Raw genomic sequence first — 16,701 nt, 5'->3', positions numbered from 1 at the left:
ATGGAAAAAGACAAAGACGGCCCGGAAATAAGGGTTCTAAATTGGGGGAAGGCCAATTTTAATATGATAAGGCACGATCTGGCAAAAGTGGACTGGGAGCAGATACTTATAGGAAAATCCACATCAAAGCAGTGGGAGACTTTCAGAAGGGAAATAGAGAGAGTACAACGCCAACATGTTCCCGTAAAGGTCAAGGGTGGGACCAACAAGCAAAGGGAACCTTGGATGACAAGGGATATACAAAAATGCATTAGGAAAAAAAGGGGGGCTTTTGGCAGTTACAAAAGACTAAAGACAGAGGAAGCCCTAGAGGAGTATAAAAAGTGCAGGGGCATACTTAAAAAAGAAATTAGGAGAGCGAGGAGGGGCCATGAAATAACACTGGCGAGCAAAATAAAGGAAAATCCTAAGATGTTTTATAAGTATATTAAGGGCAAGAGGATAACCAGGGAAAGGGTAGGGCCCATTAGGGACCAAAGTGGCAATCTGTGTGTAGAGCCAGATGATGTAGGTGGGGTTTTAAATGAATTTTTTGCATCTGTGTTCACTATGGAGAAAGACGATGTAGACATAGAAATCAGGCAAGGGGACTGTGATATACTTGAACATATTAGCATCGAGAGGGAAGAGGTACTAGAGGTTTTAGCAGGCCAAAAAGTGGATAAATCCCCAGGCCCGGACGAGATGTATCCCAGGCTGCTGTGTGAGGCAAAGGAGGAGATTGCAGGGGCTCTGACACAAATTTTCAGAACCTCTCTGGCCACAGGGGATGTACCAGAGGACTGGAGAACAGCTAACGTAGTACCATTATTCAAGAAGGGTAGCAGGGATAAACCAGGGAATTACAGGCCAGTGAGCCTAACATCTGTGGTAGGGAAATTATTGGAAAAAATTCTGAGGGACAAAATTAGTCACCACTTGGAGAGGCAAGGATTAATCGGGGATAGTCAGCATGGCTTTGTCAAGGGTAAATCATGTCTGACCAATCTGATTGAATTTTTCGAGGGGGTGACTAGGTGTGTGGATGAGGGAAATGCTGTGGATGTGGTTTACATGGACTTCAGTAAAGCTTTTGACAAAGTCCCGCATAGGAGACTGGTCAAGAAGGTAAGAGCCCATGGGATCCAGGGTGCCTTGGCGCGTTGGATCCTAAACTGGCTGAGTGGCAGGAGGCAGAGGGTGATGGTCGAAGGTTGCTTTTGTGACTGGAAGCCTATATCCAGTGGGGTACCTCAGGGATCGGTGCTGGGTTCCTTGCTGTTTGTGATCTACATAAATGATTTGGAGGAGAATGTAAAAGGTATGATCAGTAAGTTCGCAGATGACACGAAAATTGGTGGGGTGGTAAATTGCGAGGAGGAAAGCCTCAGGCTACAGGACGATATAAACGGGTTGGTCAGATGGGCGGAAAAGTGGCAAATGGAATTTAACCCTGAAAAGTGCGAGGTGATGCATTTTGGACGGACAAATAAGGCAAGGGAATACACAATGAGTGGTAGGACCCTAGGAAGTACAGAGGGTCAGAGGGACCTTGGTGTACATGTACATAGATCCCTGAAGGCAGCGGAACAGGTAGATAAGGTGGTTAAAAAGGCATATGGGATACTTGCCTTCATTAGCCGAGGCATAGAGTATAAGAGCAGGGAGGTTATGATGGAGCTGTACAAAACGCTGGTAAGGCCACAGCTGGAGTACTGTGTGCAGTTCTGGTCGCCTCACTATAGGAAGGATGTGATTGCATTGGAGAGGGTGCAGAGGAGATTTACCAGGATGTTACCTGGGCTGGAGCGCCCCAGCTATGAAGAAAGACTGGACAGGCTGGGGTTGTTTTCCTTGGAGCAAAGAAGGCTGAGGGGGGACCTGATTGAGGTGTACAAAATGATGAGGGGCATAGATAGGGTAGATAAAGAGGAACTTTTCCCCTTAGTAGGGGGGTCAATAACAAGGGGGCATAGATTCAAGGTAAGGGGCAGGAGGTTTAGAGGGGATTTGAGGAGGAACATTTTCACCCAGAGGGTGGTTGGAGTCTGGAACTCACTGCCTGAAAGGATGGTAGAGGCAGGAACCCTCACAACATTCAAGAAGCATTTGGATGAGCACTTGAAATGCCATTGCATACAAGGCTATGGACCAAATGCTGGAAAATGGGATTAGATTGGACAGGGCTTGATGGTCGGCGCAGACACGATGGGCCGAAGGGCCTCTTTCTGTGCTGTATCATTCTATGACTCTATTCTAACCACCTTGTAATGGGTTGGCATACCTTATGGTACAATATATTGGCATACCTTACTCCCAAATGCACCTTTCCTTGTCTAACAAATTGAAGCACCACCAAGCCAGATTGCATCCAATTTGTACATGCCAAATCAGTTCCTTCATACTTCTGTGACTACTCCAAGCCATTCCCGATGATTTTATCAACACTCAAATGTTTAAACAAATATAGTTACGGGGGAAGGGAACAAAAAAGTAAATATCAAACCAGTTGATTTTTTTTTATTTTTTTTAAAAAGGGTTTTGAAAGTGACATTCCTGTTGTAAATCAGTCTTTTAGTTACTGAATTATCAGCAACCTGATATCTTCAGCTATGCAATAGTTATTACAGTACTTGGGGATCCTTTAAATGTAATGTCACCAACACATGACCAACTGCTCCTTCAGCTTACTGGGTAAATCAGTAATCTAACACTAGTCAACAATTTGCTAACTTCAACAAAATTAACAAATGTTTACACACTCTAGTTAGCACCTGTCACACAATAGTATTCTTCTCCCAAAATATTCTTCACCACGCATTACAGATTGCAAACTTCAAAGATCACTGACACAGCAACTGCAACACGTAGAAAGTTAATGGCTCCCAAATGTGTTGCAGACCACCATACAATTTTTACGTAGAAAGCCAAAAGAAATCCTATGTGACTATAGTTAGGCCAGATTATTAATTTGATTTGCAAATTTCCTTTTCACTTCAGATTTAAAACATTACGTAGAATCTTGTAAAAGAACAAATGTACAAAATGAAAACAACAGCATAATAACTCTCTATTTTTGGGAAGTGAAAAGCGAGATAATGGCCCAAAAATTGCTGTGGTAGGCCAACGAATGCTGCCCGCAGTTAGTTAAACTTGCCCTCGCCCATTATTTTGCCCTACATGTTGCTGGAAGTAAGAGATGGAAAGTGCGCAGCGCCCTCTACAGGGCATCTGGTATCTGAGTGAACAGGACAAGCAACTGTGTATCTCCTTAACCAATCTGATTAAAGGAGTCTGAAATTAACAACGCCAGGACTGAATAAGGAAATTTAAGTTACAGTGGGTGAATTCAATGCCAAATCAGGTACAGTAAGAGAGGGAAAGAAAGATTGGATTAAGATATAGTAAAAAAAACAACTTTAAAAAAAATCTCAAACAACAATTAAAACCTGAAGGAATGAGACTCCACACTTGTAATAGGTAGCTTTCAGTGCCAGAGAGGTTGACTGACAGTAATTAACACTTATCACGTCATTAAAAGGGTACTTAGACTTGATAATAGCAAAATACTGCGGATGCTGGAAATCTGAAATAACAACAGAAAATGCTGGAAACACTCAGCAGATCAGGCAGCATCTGTGGAGAGAGAAACAGAGTCAACGTTTCAGGTCTGTGACCCTTCGTCAGAACTGGAAAAGGGTAGAGATGTAACAGTACTTAGACTTGAAGTGACTTGACTTAACGTTCTGTGGCAAGTTTACTTCATATTTACCATGCAAATACAGGAACTTCACGTCGCTCAATGCATGTGAATGGGGAGCCAGACAGCGAGATGACGTTTTTGCGAAGCTAACTCACCTGAATTTCCCCCCCCCCCAACCCCGAGCATGACAAGAGGGAGAGATGGGAAAAGTATTTACCTGCAAGTGCCAATATGCTTACACAAAAAAAATTTAATCAGATATTGTCCTTCAAACTATTCATAAACTCAAAACACCAACACAAAAGCTATTTTAATCTGCTTATGTTGCATCTGGTATGCTCATCTTTACAACCCATTGGAAAACTATTATGACACAACCTTATTCTGGGCAAACAATTGTTTTAAATTGCCAAAAGTAGTCAGATTGCTTCAGCATGCTAAGGAACTAGTTCATGTGGTGGAAGACATTAAGGCTGCTGAGTCAGAGATTATTGTGCTCACTGTATCCACAAGATCCAGCCTACTAAAATCATTACTTTAAAAAATCCTAAAATACCACTTTACTTAAAATGCCTTTTTAAAAAAAAAAAAGAAATTGGCTTGAAGTTACATTTGCTGGAATACCAAATTTGACGATGTTTCTTAACTGAAAGATTCCAATTCCTCTGCCATACTATGCACTAATTGTTTTATACCGTAACTTTAAAGTCATATACCATAAAATGCTGTATCTAAGTGGCTCCACTATTTTACAATTACCATTACAATATAAACCTTATACTAGTGCAGAAATCACTCTTGTAAACTTAGACATAAAAATATGCCTAAACATGCAAGTTGTATCAGATTTTAAGTATTACATTAAGATCACAATTTTGCCCTTTGAAGGTTTCACATCAATTGTACTGTTCATTATGCCCTCTTCCCATCAAGCGAAGAAATCCTGGTACCTGCTATCTACCTGGCATGCCTGGTGAGAGAACCGCATAAAAAGTCATCCTTTTGTGGCAGACTTGGTAAACTGATACCCGAGACAGACAGGTCTACTATACAGTCTGACCTCACTAATGGAACCTAATGGGGTATGTCCATCACTGGGGGCTGGGATTCTTCCCACTCTGCTTCAGATCAGCCTACAAGCCAATGTTCCAATGAGTCGGATGGTCCTGGCTGGACAAGCAGTGGAAGATTGCCAGTAAACAATGCGGTTTTAGCTGATTAGCAGTTACCCTATAGATACTTGGAGATCCCCAAGCCTGGGCTCTACCGACATGCACCTAAACTCTCCTGACTTAAGTGGGCTATCTCCCTGAAGGGAAGAGTGTGCACTCCATATCAGGCAAACAGAAACTCTACCTGTATGCATTTCCCAGGAGCTTGGTTTGGAGATTGTTAAGCATCTTGATGGGTTTCTACATACAACAGGCTGATCAAAATAAAAGATTTCACTGATCAACATTTTATTACCTCCATCTGGAGACATATACTGCCATCCATCCACCCCTTTTCTCCCTTTCTCTACATCTGAAACCATTCTTAAAATCCAAGTGTCCAACCAGATTTTCAATTCCTCTCAACATGTTCCTTTTTATTTTTGCTTTTGTAAAGAGTTTTGGGACCTTTTCTACATTAAAAAGGTGCTATATAAATGCAAGTTAGTTGAAATGCTGTCTTTGTAACAGTGTTGCCAACAAAAATATCTGACTGATCAAAATCACTCCATTTTAAAATTACATACTAACTAGGCAGTAAACATTACAGCTTTAATATATTTCTGATTTCTCACTGATAAAAATCACATGAACAGAAACCTAAATGTTAAATAAGATTTAAGTTATTGAATTGTGGATGGCTTATGACCACCATTTACGAGCTTGGATATAACCAGTTATATCGTAATTTAACTACAAGCTCTTCCATATAGGTGCCTATAAACTATAGTTACTGTACAATAATTATTCAAGGCAATGAATTAATAACATAACAGCTTGAATAAAGTAATATTTTAATTTAAATACAAACACTGGAAATGAAGAACTGCTTTATATGTTTCATTAATTCTACAGAGCTCAGAATTCACAAAAAAATTAAAGGTTCTGTAAAAATATTTTGAAACCTGAAAAATAAATAGATACTAAAAAGGATTTATGGGATACTATCCAACATTTAAATCAAGTTGTCATCAAGCCAGATGTGAAGTGCCAACACAATCACCAACAGAAGAACAATTTGAGCAATTAGCATGATAGCTACACCCTCCTCTAGTTACACCCTCCTCCTTTATATTTCAATATACTATATTTCCAACAGTAGTCTCACGTAGCACAAAAATTCAAAATGGTTATGTAACATCCACCCCTTTATCAGTTTCTCCGAGAGAAAGCCCACAAGCATTCTTGAGATTCCTGCATAATAAACAAACGACAACAGTTTGTTCTGTCCAACAGCAGTCATGTGGCATGGGAGGAGACAGGTGATCTCTTACCATGTGTTAGCTTGGAGAAGACAGATGATCTGTCACCATCCATTAGCTTAACGGGACACTAAGTGACACACTATAAATAAAAACGCACTTCAAACTTTAGCTCAATTTCAAGGGTTTTCTGTCCTATCAACAGAATTATACATCTTTTTTACCCCAACGTACTGTAGCTATATAGTAATCCTTCCCATTTCCCACATACACTTTGGTCTTTAATGTTTTGGTCAGACAATTCCTTCAAATTTATACAGAAAAAATATTTTCTTTTAAGATTAAATTATATTCCTTAATTTGTCCTTTTTTCCCCAAGTACATTACTATTGACCACACTGACAAAAGTTTATGCCACTCATTTTTTTAAATTAATTATCCCCAACACAAAGCTCAAACTGTCCATTTAAACATAGTTAAAAATGGTCTATGCATCACTCAAGATTTACAAAGCAATTATGCCCTTTGATTTTCACAATTATCACTTAGATCGGATTCCTCAAAAGGTGAAAATATTTGGATTAGCTAATACAAGACCTTACAGAAATTATAGCTCCCTTTTTCTTAAATGTTTTGTCTTTAAAAGTCAAATATGCCATCTTTGATTGTATCCTGCATATAGCAACTAAATTAAACTACAAATTTTCGAACCCTCCCAAGTTTGAAGAGAGCACTATTCCCACCTAACTTGTCATTCAAAAGATAAAACCCAGAAATGTCAACTCAATTACTGAAACCAAGAAAAAACCCTCAACCAAGGGCCTCAAATCCCATGTAATGAGAAACTTAGAAATGTCACAGTAACAATCCCAGTACACAATATTAAACATTATTTAAACCTATAACATATATAAACTACTGAACAAGACTTTCAAAATTTCATAGGTTCCTTCTTCAAACACAATAGGAATCTACAATGTTTTGAAAGCTTACATACAATAACCATACAATAACAAAATATGCAGATGCTGGAAATCTGGAATAACAACAGAAAATGCTGGAAACACTCAGGTGGTCAGGCAGCATCAAGAAGAGATGCCCCTGCTTAAAAAATCTCTCTTCCCTAACCTTTTCCAGTGCTGACGAAGGGTTTGACCCGAAACGTTGACTCTGTTTCTCTCTCCTTGATGCTGCCTGACCTGCTGAGTGTTTCCAGCATTTTCTGTTATTATACAATAACTATAGATATATCTGGTTGCCTATTTCTCACATTTCAAAATCCCTTTTATCTGAATGTTGCCCTAGTTCAAATAGCTTTACATTTCCCATATGTAATACAAATTATTATATATTAAAATCCATTTATTTATAATTTTTCTCTAAAATGCTCTATACATAATCTACATTTCAAAAGTATTTTTTTAACTATTTAAATTCAGACTTGCCAGACAGTTCAAATAGATTTCTGTATTCTACTGATAGCCCTCTTATTCAAAACACAGTATACTTTTCCAAGAGAGAAACTGAAGTCATACAATTATCAGTTTGAAGCAAAACAAAGCTAATACAATTTTGAAAATTATTTCACAAAGATATGTTTATTCCAGAATGTAACAGACTCAGTGGTGTATTGGTATGCTTTATCAACCAAGTGTGGTAGCAAGCCAGTCCAGACTCATGATTTTCCAGTGACTCCCTAATCTGATCCAGGATGCTTGGAGTAGGTGCCAAGTAGAGTTCAATGGTTTACTGAGTGGGAAAAAAATGTTTTTTTAGCCCAAACTCAAAATGTGTCACTATGTTCAAGTACTTCCTGATGGCCTGTTACAGAATGGCTGCAAAAGGGGAGTACACTGCCTGCCTTCATCAGAAAATAATGTTTGTGACAGAACTGGACATTCAAACAATTTCTTTCCAGTTTGAACATTCTGGTTACTGGATATATTAAACAAGATGGGCCGAATGGCCTGTTTCTGCACTGTATATTCTATGTAAACTGCTTTGTGCTATGGTACATTGAAATAGTTTCTCTTGTGAATTTCTTAATATCTTGTCAAGTCAGTGTTAAAAAGAATCATTTTTTAACTTCTTCAAATGTAGTATTGTGTAGAGAGAAAAATACTCATTTTTGAGAACGGACCATAAAGCTCTTCCCCCAGCAAACTACAGTGACCATATTTTCCCAGCCTGTAAATTTGAACTGGGGGCGGGCGAGCAATTATTCATCGATCGCTGCCACGACAGATATGGAGCTGTGTCTCCTGAGGTTTTGGACACCAATCCGATCTATGACAATTTACTGGGGTGGGTAGGTGAATCAAAGGGATGCAGGACTGAGAGAAATGTGCACAAGAGAAACCTCCACACAGTTACAGAAAGGGATTCAAAAGGTGCAAGACGGTACCACACAAGCTAGAGAGGCACAAAAGTATAACTATTAATCTGGGCAATGAGGTGGCAGATGCTCGGAGCTGCTGCTTGAATCTGTCAGTTTTTTTTTGAAGAATGCGTCCAATAGGATTGTGAGCAAATGATTAACTTAATTTTTTAAATAACGTGGATACAAAAAGAGGGACTGAGTCTTGAAGATAGATTTATTTTCCCCTTATTTTTCTCGCTCAAAGAAGCCTCACCTCTCGGAGCTGCTCCAACTCCTGTTTTACTGTCTCGTACTCGCTCTCCAGCTCGTCGTATTGTTGCTTGAGGGTCTGCTTCTCTTCCAGCACCACCAGCCCGTACTCGGCCGCCTGGATCTTCTCCTGGGTCGTCTCGCTGAGTTCCCGGTTCAGCCTTTCAACCTCGGTGCGCAGGAAATTCTCGCTCTCCATTAGCACGTCCTCCTCCTCCATGGCGCTGCGCTTCCTTCACCCGGGGACAAGGCGCAACCGTTGCCAACGCTCACCCCACCCGACCCCCTCCCTCTGCCCAGCGACTTATTTTTGGGGAGGAGTGAAACAGATTTAAACCTGCGATGCCCACTCCCTGAACGCGACCATCGCCGCCCTGTCCCTTGCGCTCCGCTTGGTGCTCGCCAACCTCAGGCGGCGGTTGTCAGCCGGAGGAGGCGGAGACTCGGAGAGAGGGCGGCGGGTGGGGAGCCAAGGAACAGACAACCGACCCTTGGGACTCCTTTCTCCCGTGTTACTGAGGCCAGCTCCCGGTTGCTGAGCCTGCCTCCTCCGTCTCTTGGAGCCGCTGTCCCCGCCCCCGCTATGCTATGCTGCGCTGCCTCGGCCGCTCCGCCCTCCTCTCGCCGCCATTGTTGCTGACAGCTCCTTCCCGACCGCTGACGTCAGCGCCTTGACTTCGGACAAGGAGCCGCCCGGCGGCCGCAGTGAATCAGAGTCACGCGGCCCAGTGACCGCCCGGCGGCCGCAGTGAATCAGTCAGTGGCCCAGTGACCGCCCGGCGGCCGCAGTGAATCAGTCAGTGGCCCAGTGACCGCCCGGCGGCCGCAGTCTCAGTGTCAGCAACAACAACAACAACAATTTGTATTTATAAAGCACCTTTAACATAGTAAAACGTCCCAAGGCGCTTCTTATTATAAGATGAAAAATTTGACACCCAGCCACATAAGGAGAAATTAGGGCAGATGACCAAAAGCTTGGTCAAAGAGGTAGGTTTTAAGGAGCGTATTAAAGGAGAGGCGGAGAGGTTTAGGCAGGGAATTCCAGAGCTTAGGGCCTAGGCAACAGAAGGCACTGCCATCAATAGTTAAATGATTATAATCAGGGCTGCTCAGGAGGGCAGAATTAGAGGAGCACAGATATCTCGGGGGTGGGGGGGGTGCGGCTGGATGAGATTAGAGAGATAGGGAGTGTGGTGTATGTAACCGTTCCACCTTTAAGAGAACTATTTTAAGAGATGCACTACTTTATCTTGGCTGCTGTATACTGTAATACCGGTGGTGACCACACCGGTATATAAGTGCTGTGTAATGATTTATTGGGCAGTTCAGCCTGACCTCCGACTAGTAAAGACCTGTTGAATTTACTCGTGTGGTCTGTGTGCAGTGATTCTTATTAACAATAACTAGAACACACAGACTTAACAGTGGCGACGATGACGATCTTACCCTGCGGCAGAGATATATCCAAGGCAGTTTAACGGGCGTCGAGAAGAGGCATCCGCCCTCATCATCCTGCTGAGAAAAGACTCTGGTCTGAAGAGCAAGGAAGAATCCTGACACGAAGCCTTCCATCAGCAACAGGCAGTGATCATCCCTTATATCACGGTGGTGGGTAAGCCGATCAGCGACGAGCAGCAAGTCGGCCACGTTGGCTGTGAAGTAGGGGAGGGAAAAACGGAGGATATAAGGGCGGAGAACTCGACCACGGCCGGGGAAAAGAGCCGGACAGAAGTCGGGGCCAGAGGCGCTGAGACTGGGGCAGCGTAAGGCACGGGGGCAGCGTAAGGCACGGGAGCCGCGGTGAATGCAAACACAGCCGGTGTAAAAGACCGGGCTGCAAGCGGGCTGGGAGACGCAACAGCATCGAGAGAGAGCTCGACCGCGACCGGGGAAAAAGGCCGGGCAGCTACCGAGGCCGCGAGGCGCGGAATAAATTTTTTTTTTTTTAAAAACGCGGAGAACTCAGCCGCAGCCGGGGGAAAGGACCGGACTGCAAGAGGGGCTGGGAGGCACGATTTGAGAACCGCTGGGGAGGGCGAATACGGCAATCGCCATTACAGCCAGCGGGGGAGAAAGGCAAACGCGGGAAGCCGCCATTTTTGTAGGCGGGGGAAGAAGACAAGCGCGGGAAACCGCCATTTTGAAAAAAAAAAATTCTTTTTGTTTCTCAAGAAGATTGCGAGGATGCCTAAGCGTGGTAACATCAATGATTTCGATCCCGATGTTGAAGATTGGGCCACGTATGTAGAACGCATAGAGATTTATTGTAAGGCAAATAAAATATCAGATGAAGATAAAGCACTAACCTTACTAAACTCAATGGGTGCAAAGACATACGGGCTATTGAAGCATCTTCTATCACCAGCTAAACCGGCGGATCAGGCTTTCGCTAATATTGTTGCTGTCCTGAGAAATCATTTGAACCCCACACCGCTGATGTTAGCGGAACGATTTAAATTTTATGCAAGAATGCAACTGAAAGAGGAAAGCAACGCAGAGTATTTAATTGAACTGCGTAAGCTAGCGAAATACTGTCAGTTTGGGGAAAGACTGACAGAGGCACTGAGAGACAAATTCGTGTGTGGATTGTCGAAAGAAGGAACACAAAAGCGGCTGCTTGAAGAGAATGATCTTACACTTGATAAGGCTGTCACTATTGCAGCATCGCACGAAGCCGCAGCGAGAGGCACTGCAGAAATGCAGCTGAAGGCAGCGGTACTCAGCGTAGATCAAATGGCTTTGGGTACAGTGAAATGTTATCGTTGTGGAAAGACAACACACGATCAGAACCAATGCTGGTTTAAAAACCAGGAATGTAGAAAATGTGGCAAGCTTGGTCACATAGCTAAAGTATGCCGGTCAGGAAAGAAGACCAGCAACAAAAAGTCACCGCAGGAAAAGTGCAGAAAGGTACATAAGGTGGCTGAGAAGAGTTCAGATGAACAGAATTCGGATTCAGACTCCAACAGCAAGGAACTGGGTAGTCTGAGAATTCACAATGTGAGTAAGGAAGCTGACCTACAAACTATCTGGGTCACACTTCAGATAGCAGGAGTCCAAGTGAAGATGGAATTGGACACCGGATCGGCGTTGACGGTCATGAATAAGCAAGATTACAAAAGGTTATTCACACATATTCCCCTACGGGATACGGAGATAGTATTGCAGACATACACGGGGCAAAGAGTATACCCCATCGGAAAGATAAAAGTCAAGGTGGTACACAAGGGCAAAGAACACCAAGGAATGGACTTATATGTACTACCTGAGGGAGGTCCACCACTTCTGGGACGGGAGTGGATCAGGAAAATAAATATGGACTGGCACTCCCTAAAAGCAATAACGGTAGATTCCGGAAAAAAAAAAGATGTCAAACCTGAACGATTGTCCAGAATATTGGATGAGGTTAAAGAGGTGTTCCAACAGGGACTGGGAACACAGAGGAATTACGGCAAAAATCAAGATTGCAGAACATGCAAACCCAAAATTTTTCAAAGCCAGACCGGTACCTTATGCGATACGACCTGCTGTGGAAGCTGAGCTGGAAGGGCTAGAACGTTCAGGAGTACTGTCTAAGGTGGACTGGAGTGAGTGGGCCACGCCCATTGTTCCTGTCATGAAGCGTTCATCGAGTAACAAGCCAGGGGAACCGGGGAAGGTCCGCATCTGTGGAGACTTCAAGATCGCGGTTAATCCGGTGCTTCACACGGTGCAATATCCGCTTCCGCGGATTGAGGATATCTTTGCTTCATTGTCTGGCGGGAAACACTTCACCAAGATAGACCTGGCGCAAGCGTACTTACAGATGGAAGTTGAGGAAGAGTCGCGCCAGTATCTCACAATCAACACGCACAGAGGCTTGTATCAATATAATAGACTGGTTTTTGGAGTGGCTTCGGCTCTAGCAATTTGGCAGGGGGCCATGGAGCAGGTATTACAGTGAATTCCAAGCACTCAATGTTACTTGGACGATATCCTGATTACAGGAGATGACGATGAGGAACACCTTGCAAATTTGAAACTGGTGCTCACCAGATTGAAGGAATATGGACTTCGAGTTAATCGCCAGAAATGTGAGTTCTTTCAGAAACGGATCTCGTACTGTGATCATGTCATTGACCAGGAGGGGCTGCACAAGTCACCTGACAAGATCGAAGCTGTTGTGAAGGCTCCCGCTCCGGAAAATGTATCCCAGTTGAGGTCGTTCCTAGGGTTGATTAACTATTACCATAAGTTTCTGCCAAATCTATCCACGGTGCTGCACCCGCTGAACGCTCTTTTGCAGAAAGAAGTACCATGGAAGTGGAGCGAGGACTGTAAGAAGGCCTTTCGCAAAAGCAAGGCATTGATCACCTCAGGAAGTGTTGGCTCACTTCAACCCAACGCTACCTATTCGTTTAGCTTGTGATGCTTCTCCTTATGGTATTGGAGCAGTACTCTCACACAAGTTGCCAAATGGCTTGGAAAGGCCAGTCGCATTTGCATCCAGATCATTGACCTCCGCTGAGCGCAACTATGCTCAGATAGATAGGGAGGCTCTCAGCCTTGTGTGGGGAGTAAAGAAGTTTAATCATTACCTGCAGGGCCAGAAGTTTACACTGCTGACAGACCACCAGCCGTTGGTATCCATTTTTAACCCTAAGAAGGGTGTTTCGGTGATGACAGCACAGAGGCTCCAGAGATGGTCCCTTTTCCTAGGGGCACATCAATATCAGATAGAATTCAAAGGTACAAAGCAGCATGGTAATGCTGATGGGCTGTCGCGCCTGCCACTACCTACTGAGGAGGAGGCACCGACGGTTGACCCGGTGGAGTTATTTCACTCGACCATCATCGAATGTTTACCTGTCACCAATGCAAATATTGAAAGGGAGACTAGGAATGACCCGACACTGTCCCGGGTCTACGAATTGACAGTAAAGGGATGGCCAGCCCATGGTGATCCACTGTTACCGGCATTCTCAGCAAGACGAGAACAGCTGTCCATCTGTCAGGGAACATTGATGTATGGAACAAGGGTGATTATCCCTCCTAAGTTAAGAGAGAGAGTTCTAAAAGAACTACATGAAGGTCATCTGGGGGGAGTCAAGATGAAAAGCCTTGCTAGGGCTTATGTGTGGTGGCCGGGTATCAACCAACAAATAGAGGATCTGACGAAAAGCTGCTCAGGGTGCCAAAAAGTCCAAAATGCACCTCCAATTGCACCGCTGCATCCATGGGAATGGCCTTCAACCCCATGGCAACGTGTACATATTGACTTTGCTGGTCCATTCATGGATTCCATGTTTTTAATTGCGGTGGACGCACATTCTAAATGGCCAGAAGTGATTTAAAATGACTACCACTACCTCGGAGAAGACGATCGCGGTGCTAAGAACGATATTTGCAAGAAATGGATTGCCAGAGCAAATATGTTCAGACAACGGACCACAGTTCGTGTCAGAGGAATTCCAGAAATTCCTGAAGAAGAATGGGGTGAAACATTATACCTCTGCCCCATATCATCCAGCTATGAATGGGCTGGCCGAGAGGTTTGTACAGACGTTCAAAAAGGCAATAAAGGCCATGAGCGAAGATCAGATTCCACTGCAACACAAGGTGGACAATTTCCTACTGGCATATCGAAACGCCACCCATGCAACAACAAACCAAAGTCCTGCCATGATGTTCTATAACAGGAGGTTGCGGTCCAGGTTGGACTTGTTAAAACCAAATGTGCGGAGGGAAGTCGAAAACAAACAGTTCCAGCATATCAATAACAAGCCCACTCGGAGTTTTGAAATAGGACAACCGGTGTTAGCCAGGGACTATAAAAACGAGAAATGGCAATCTGGAACAATTCGGGCCAGACAAGGACCCCTGATGTACACGGTAGATGTTGGTGAAAACGTAATGCGACGTCATGCTGACCAACTGGTGGGATCGAGAACAAGGGTCGAGCCCATGGTTACGACAGAGACAACCGTGGAGGAAGTTAGTGAACCTGAAGCATCTACCTCAGAAGTGAATATACCTGATGATGATGTCCTATCCATAGGGGATCAACTAGATGAGTCACCCCAGCAACGAGAACCAGAGACCCCTGAAAGGCGTTATCCGTCTCAGATCAGGAGGCCTCCTCAGAGACTGAATCTGTGAACTGTTTTTACATGAAGTTGTGTATATATGTTATTATGTTATGTTTAATGGGGAATATATACTGTTAAGCTAAAAAGGGAGGATTGTGGTGTATGTAACCGTTCCACCTTTAAGAGAACTATTTTAAGAGATGCACTACTTTATCTTGGCTGCTGTATACTGTAATACCGGTGGTGACCACACCGGTATATAAGTGCTGTGTAATGATTTATTGGGCAGTTCAGCCTGACCTCCGACTAGTAAAGACCTGTTGAATTTACTCTTGTGGTCTGTGTGCAGTGATTCTTATTAACAATAACTAGAACACACAGACTTAACAGGGAGGGGGCGAGGCCAAGGAGGGATTTGAAAACAAGGATGAGAATTTTGAAATCGAGGCGTTGCTTAATCGGGAGGCTACAACTGTACAGGGCGTTGGTGAGACCACACCTGGAGTGTTTGGTACAGTTTTGGTCGCCTTATTTAAGGAGGGATATACTTGCATTGGAGACAGTTTAGAGAAGGTTCACTAGGTTAACTCCTGAGATGAAAGCGTTGTCTTATGAGAAAAGGTTGGGCCTATACTCATTGGAATTTAGAAGAATGAGAGGTGATCTTATTGAAACACGGGGCAGCACGGTGGCATAGTGGTTAGCACTGTTGCCTCACAGCGCCAGAGACCCGGGTTCGAATCCGGCCTCGGGTGACTGTGTGGAGTTTGCACATTCTCCCCGTGTTTGCGTGGGTTTGCTCTGGTTTCCGCCCACAGTCCAAAGATGTGCGGGTTAGGTTGATTGGCTATGATAAATTGACATTAGTGTTAGGGGGATTAAATACGTGGGGTTACGGGGATAGGGTGGGATATGTGTTGGTGTAGGGGTTACGGGGATCGGGTGGGATATGTGTCGGTGCAGGCTCGATGGGCCGAAATGGCCTTTATCTGCACTGTGGGGTTTCTGTGATTCTGTGTGATATACGATTCTGAGGAGACTTGACAGGGTAGATGCTGAGAGGATGTTTCCCCTCGTGGAGGAATCTAGAACTAGGGGGCATAGTTTCAGGATAAGGGGTCGCCCATTTAAGACGGAGATGAGGAGGAATTTCTTCTCTCAGAGGGTCGTGAATCTTTGGAATTTTCTACCCCAGAGAGCTGTGGAGGCTGAGTCAGTGAATATATTCAAGGCTGAGATAGACAGTTATTTGAGCAACAGGGGAGTCGAGGGTTATGGGGAACAGGCAGGAAAGTGGCGTTGAGGCCAATATCAGATCAGCCATGATCTTATTGAATGGTGGAGCAGGCTCGAGGGGCCGAATGGCCTACTCCTGCTCCTATTTCTTATGTTCTTATGAGCCAATGTAGGTCAGTGAGCACCCAATGGGTGAACAGGGCTTGGGGTAAGTTAGGACATGGGCAGCCGAGTTTTGGGTCACCTCAAGTTTACATAGGGTAGAACGTGGGAGGTCATCCAAGAATGCATTGGAATAGTCAAGTCTAGAGGTAACAAAGGCATGGATGAGGGTTTCAGCAGTGGATGAGCTGAGTCAGGCTATGTCACGGAGGTGGAAACAGGCGGTCTTAATTATGCCGCGGATATGTGGTCGGAAGCTCATTTCAGGGTCAAATATGACACCAAGGTTGCGAACAGTGTGGTTCAGCCTCAGACAGATGTTAGGGAGAAGGATGGAATCAGTGGCTAGGGAACGGAGTTTGTGGCGGGGACTGAAAACAATTGCTTCAGTCTTCCAAAAATTCCTGCTCATCCAGAACTGGATGTCGGAAATGCAGTCTGACAATTTAGAGACCGTGGAGGGGTCAAGAGAAGTGGTGGTGAGGTAGAGCTGGGTGTCGTCAGTGTACAT

At 44.1% G+C, this 16,701-nt stretch overlaps 1 protein-coding gene across 2 annotated transcripts in view; it reads right to left on the bottom strand.

Annotated features, from left to right (window-relative positions):
• The window catches only part of bicd2a (BICD cargo adaptor 2a), a 78,640-nt gene extending 69,244 nt beyond the window's left edge, over positions 1–9,396 (bottom strand). Inside the window, exon 1 of one of the 2 annotated variants that reach the window (XM_086001670.1) lies at positions 8,729–9,396. In XM_086001670.1, the coding sequence (XP_085857796.1) occupies positions 8,729–8,944 (216 nt within the window). In that variant the 5' untranslated portion in view covers positions 8,945–9,396. The remainder of the gene's footprint in view (positions 1–8,728) is intronic. The other variant, XM_086001671.1, reaches the window with a different exon arrangement.
• Between the last annotated feature and the right edge of the window lie 7,305 nt (positions 9,397–16,701).

Source organism: Somniosus microcephalus, chromosome 11 (assembly GCF_052327205.1).
Source record: "Somniosus microcephalus isolate GS21.2 chromosome 11, FLI_Smic_1.0, whole genome shotgun sequence".
In the NCBI taxonomy this organism is placed as follows: Eukaryota; Metazoa; Chordata; class Chondrichthyes; order Squaliformes; family Somniosidae; genus Somniosus; species Somniosus microcephalus.
This window is presented reverse-complemented; position numbering and strand designations above follow the sequence as displayed.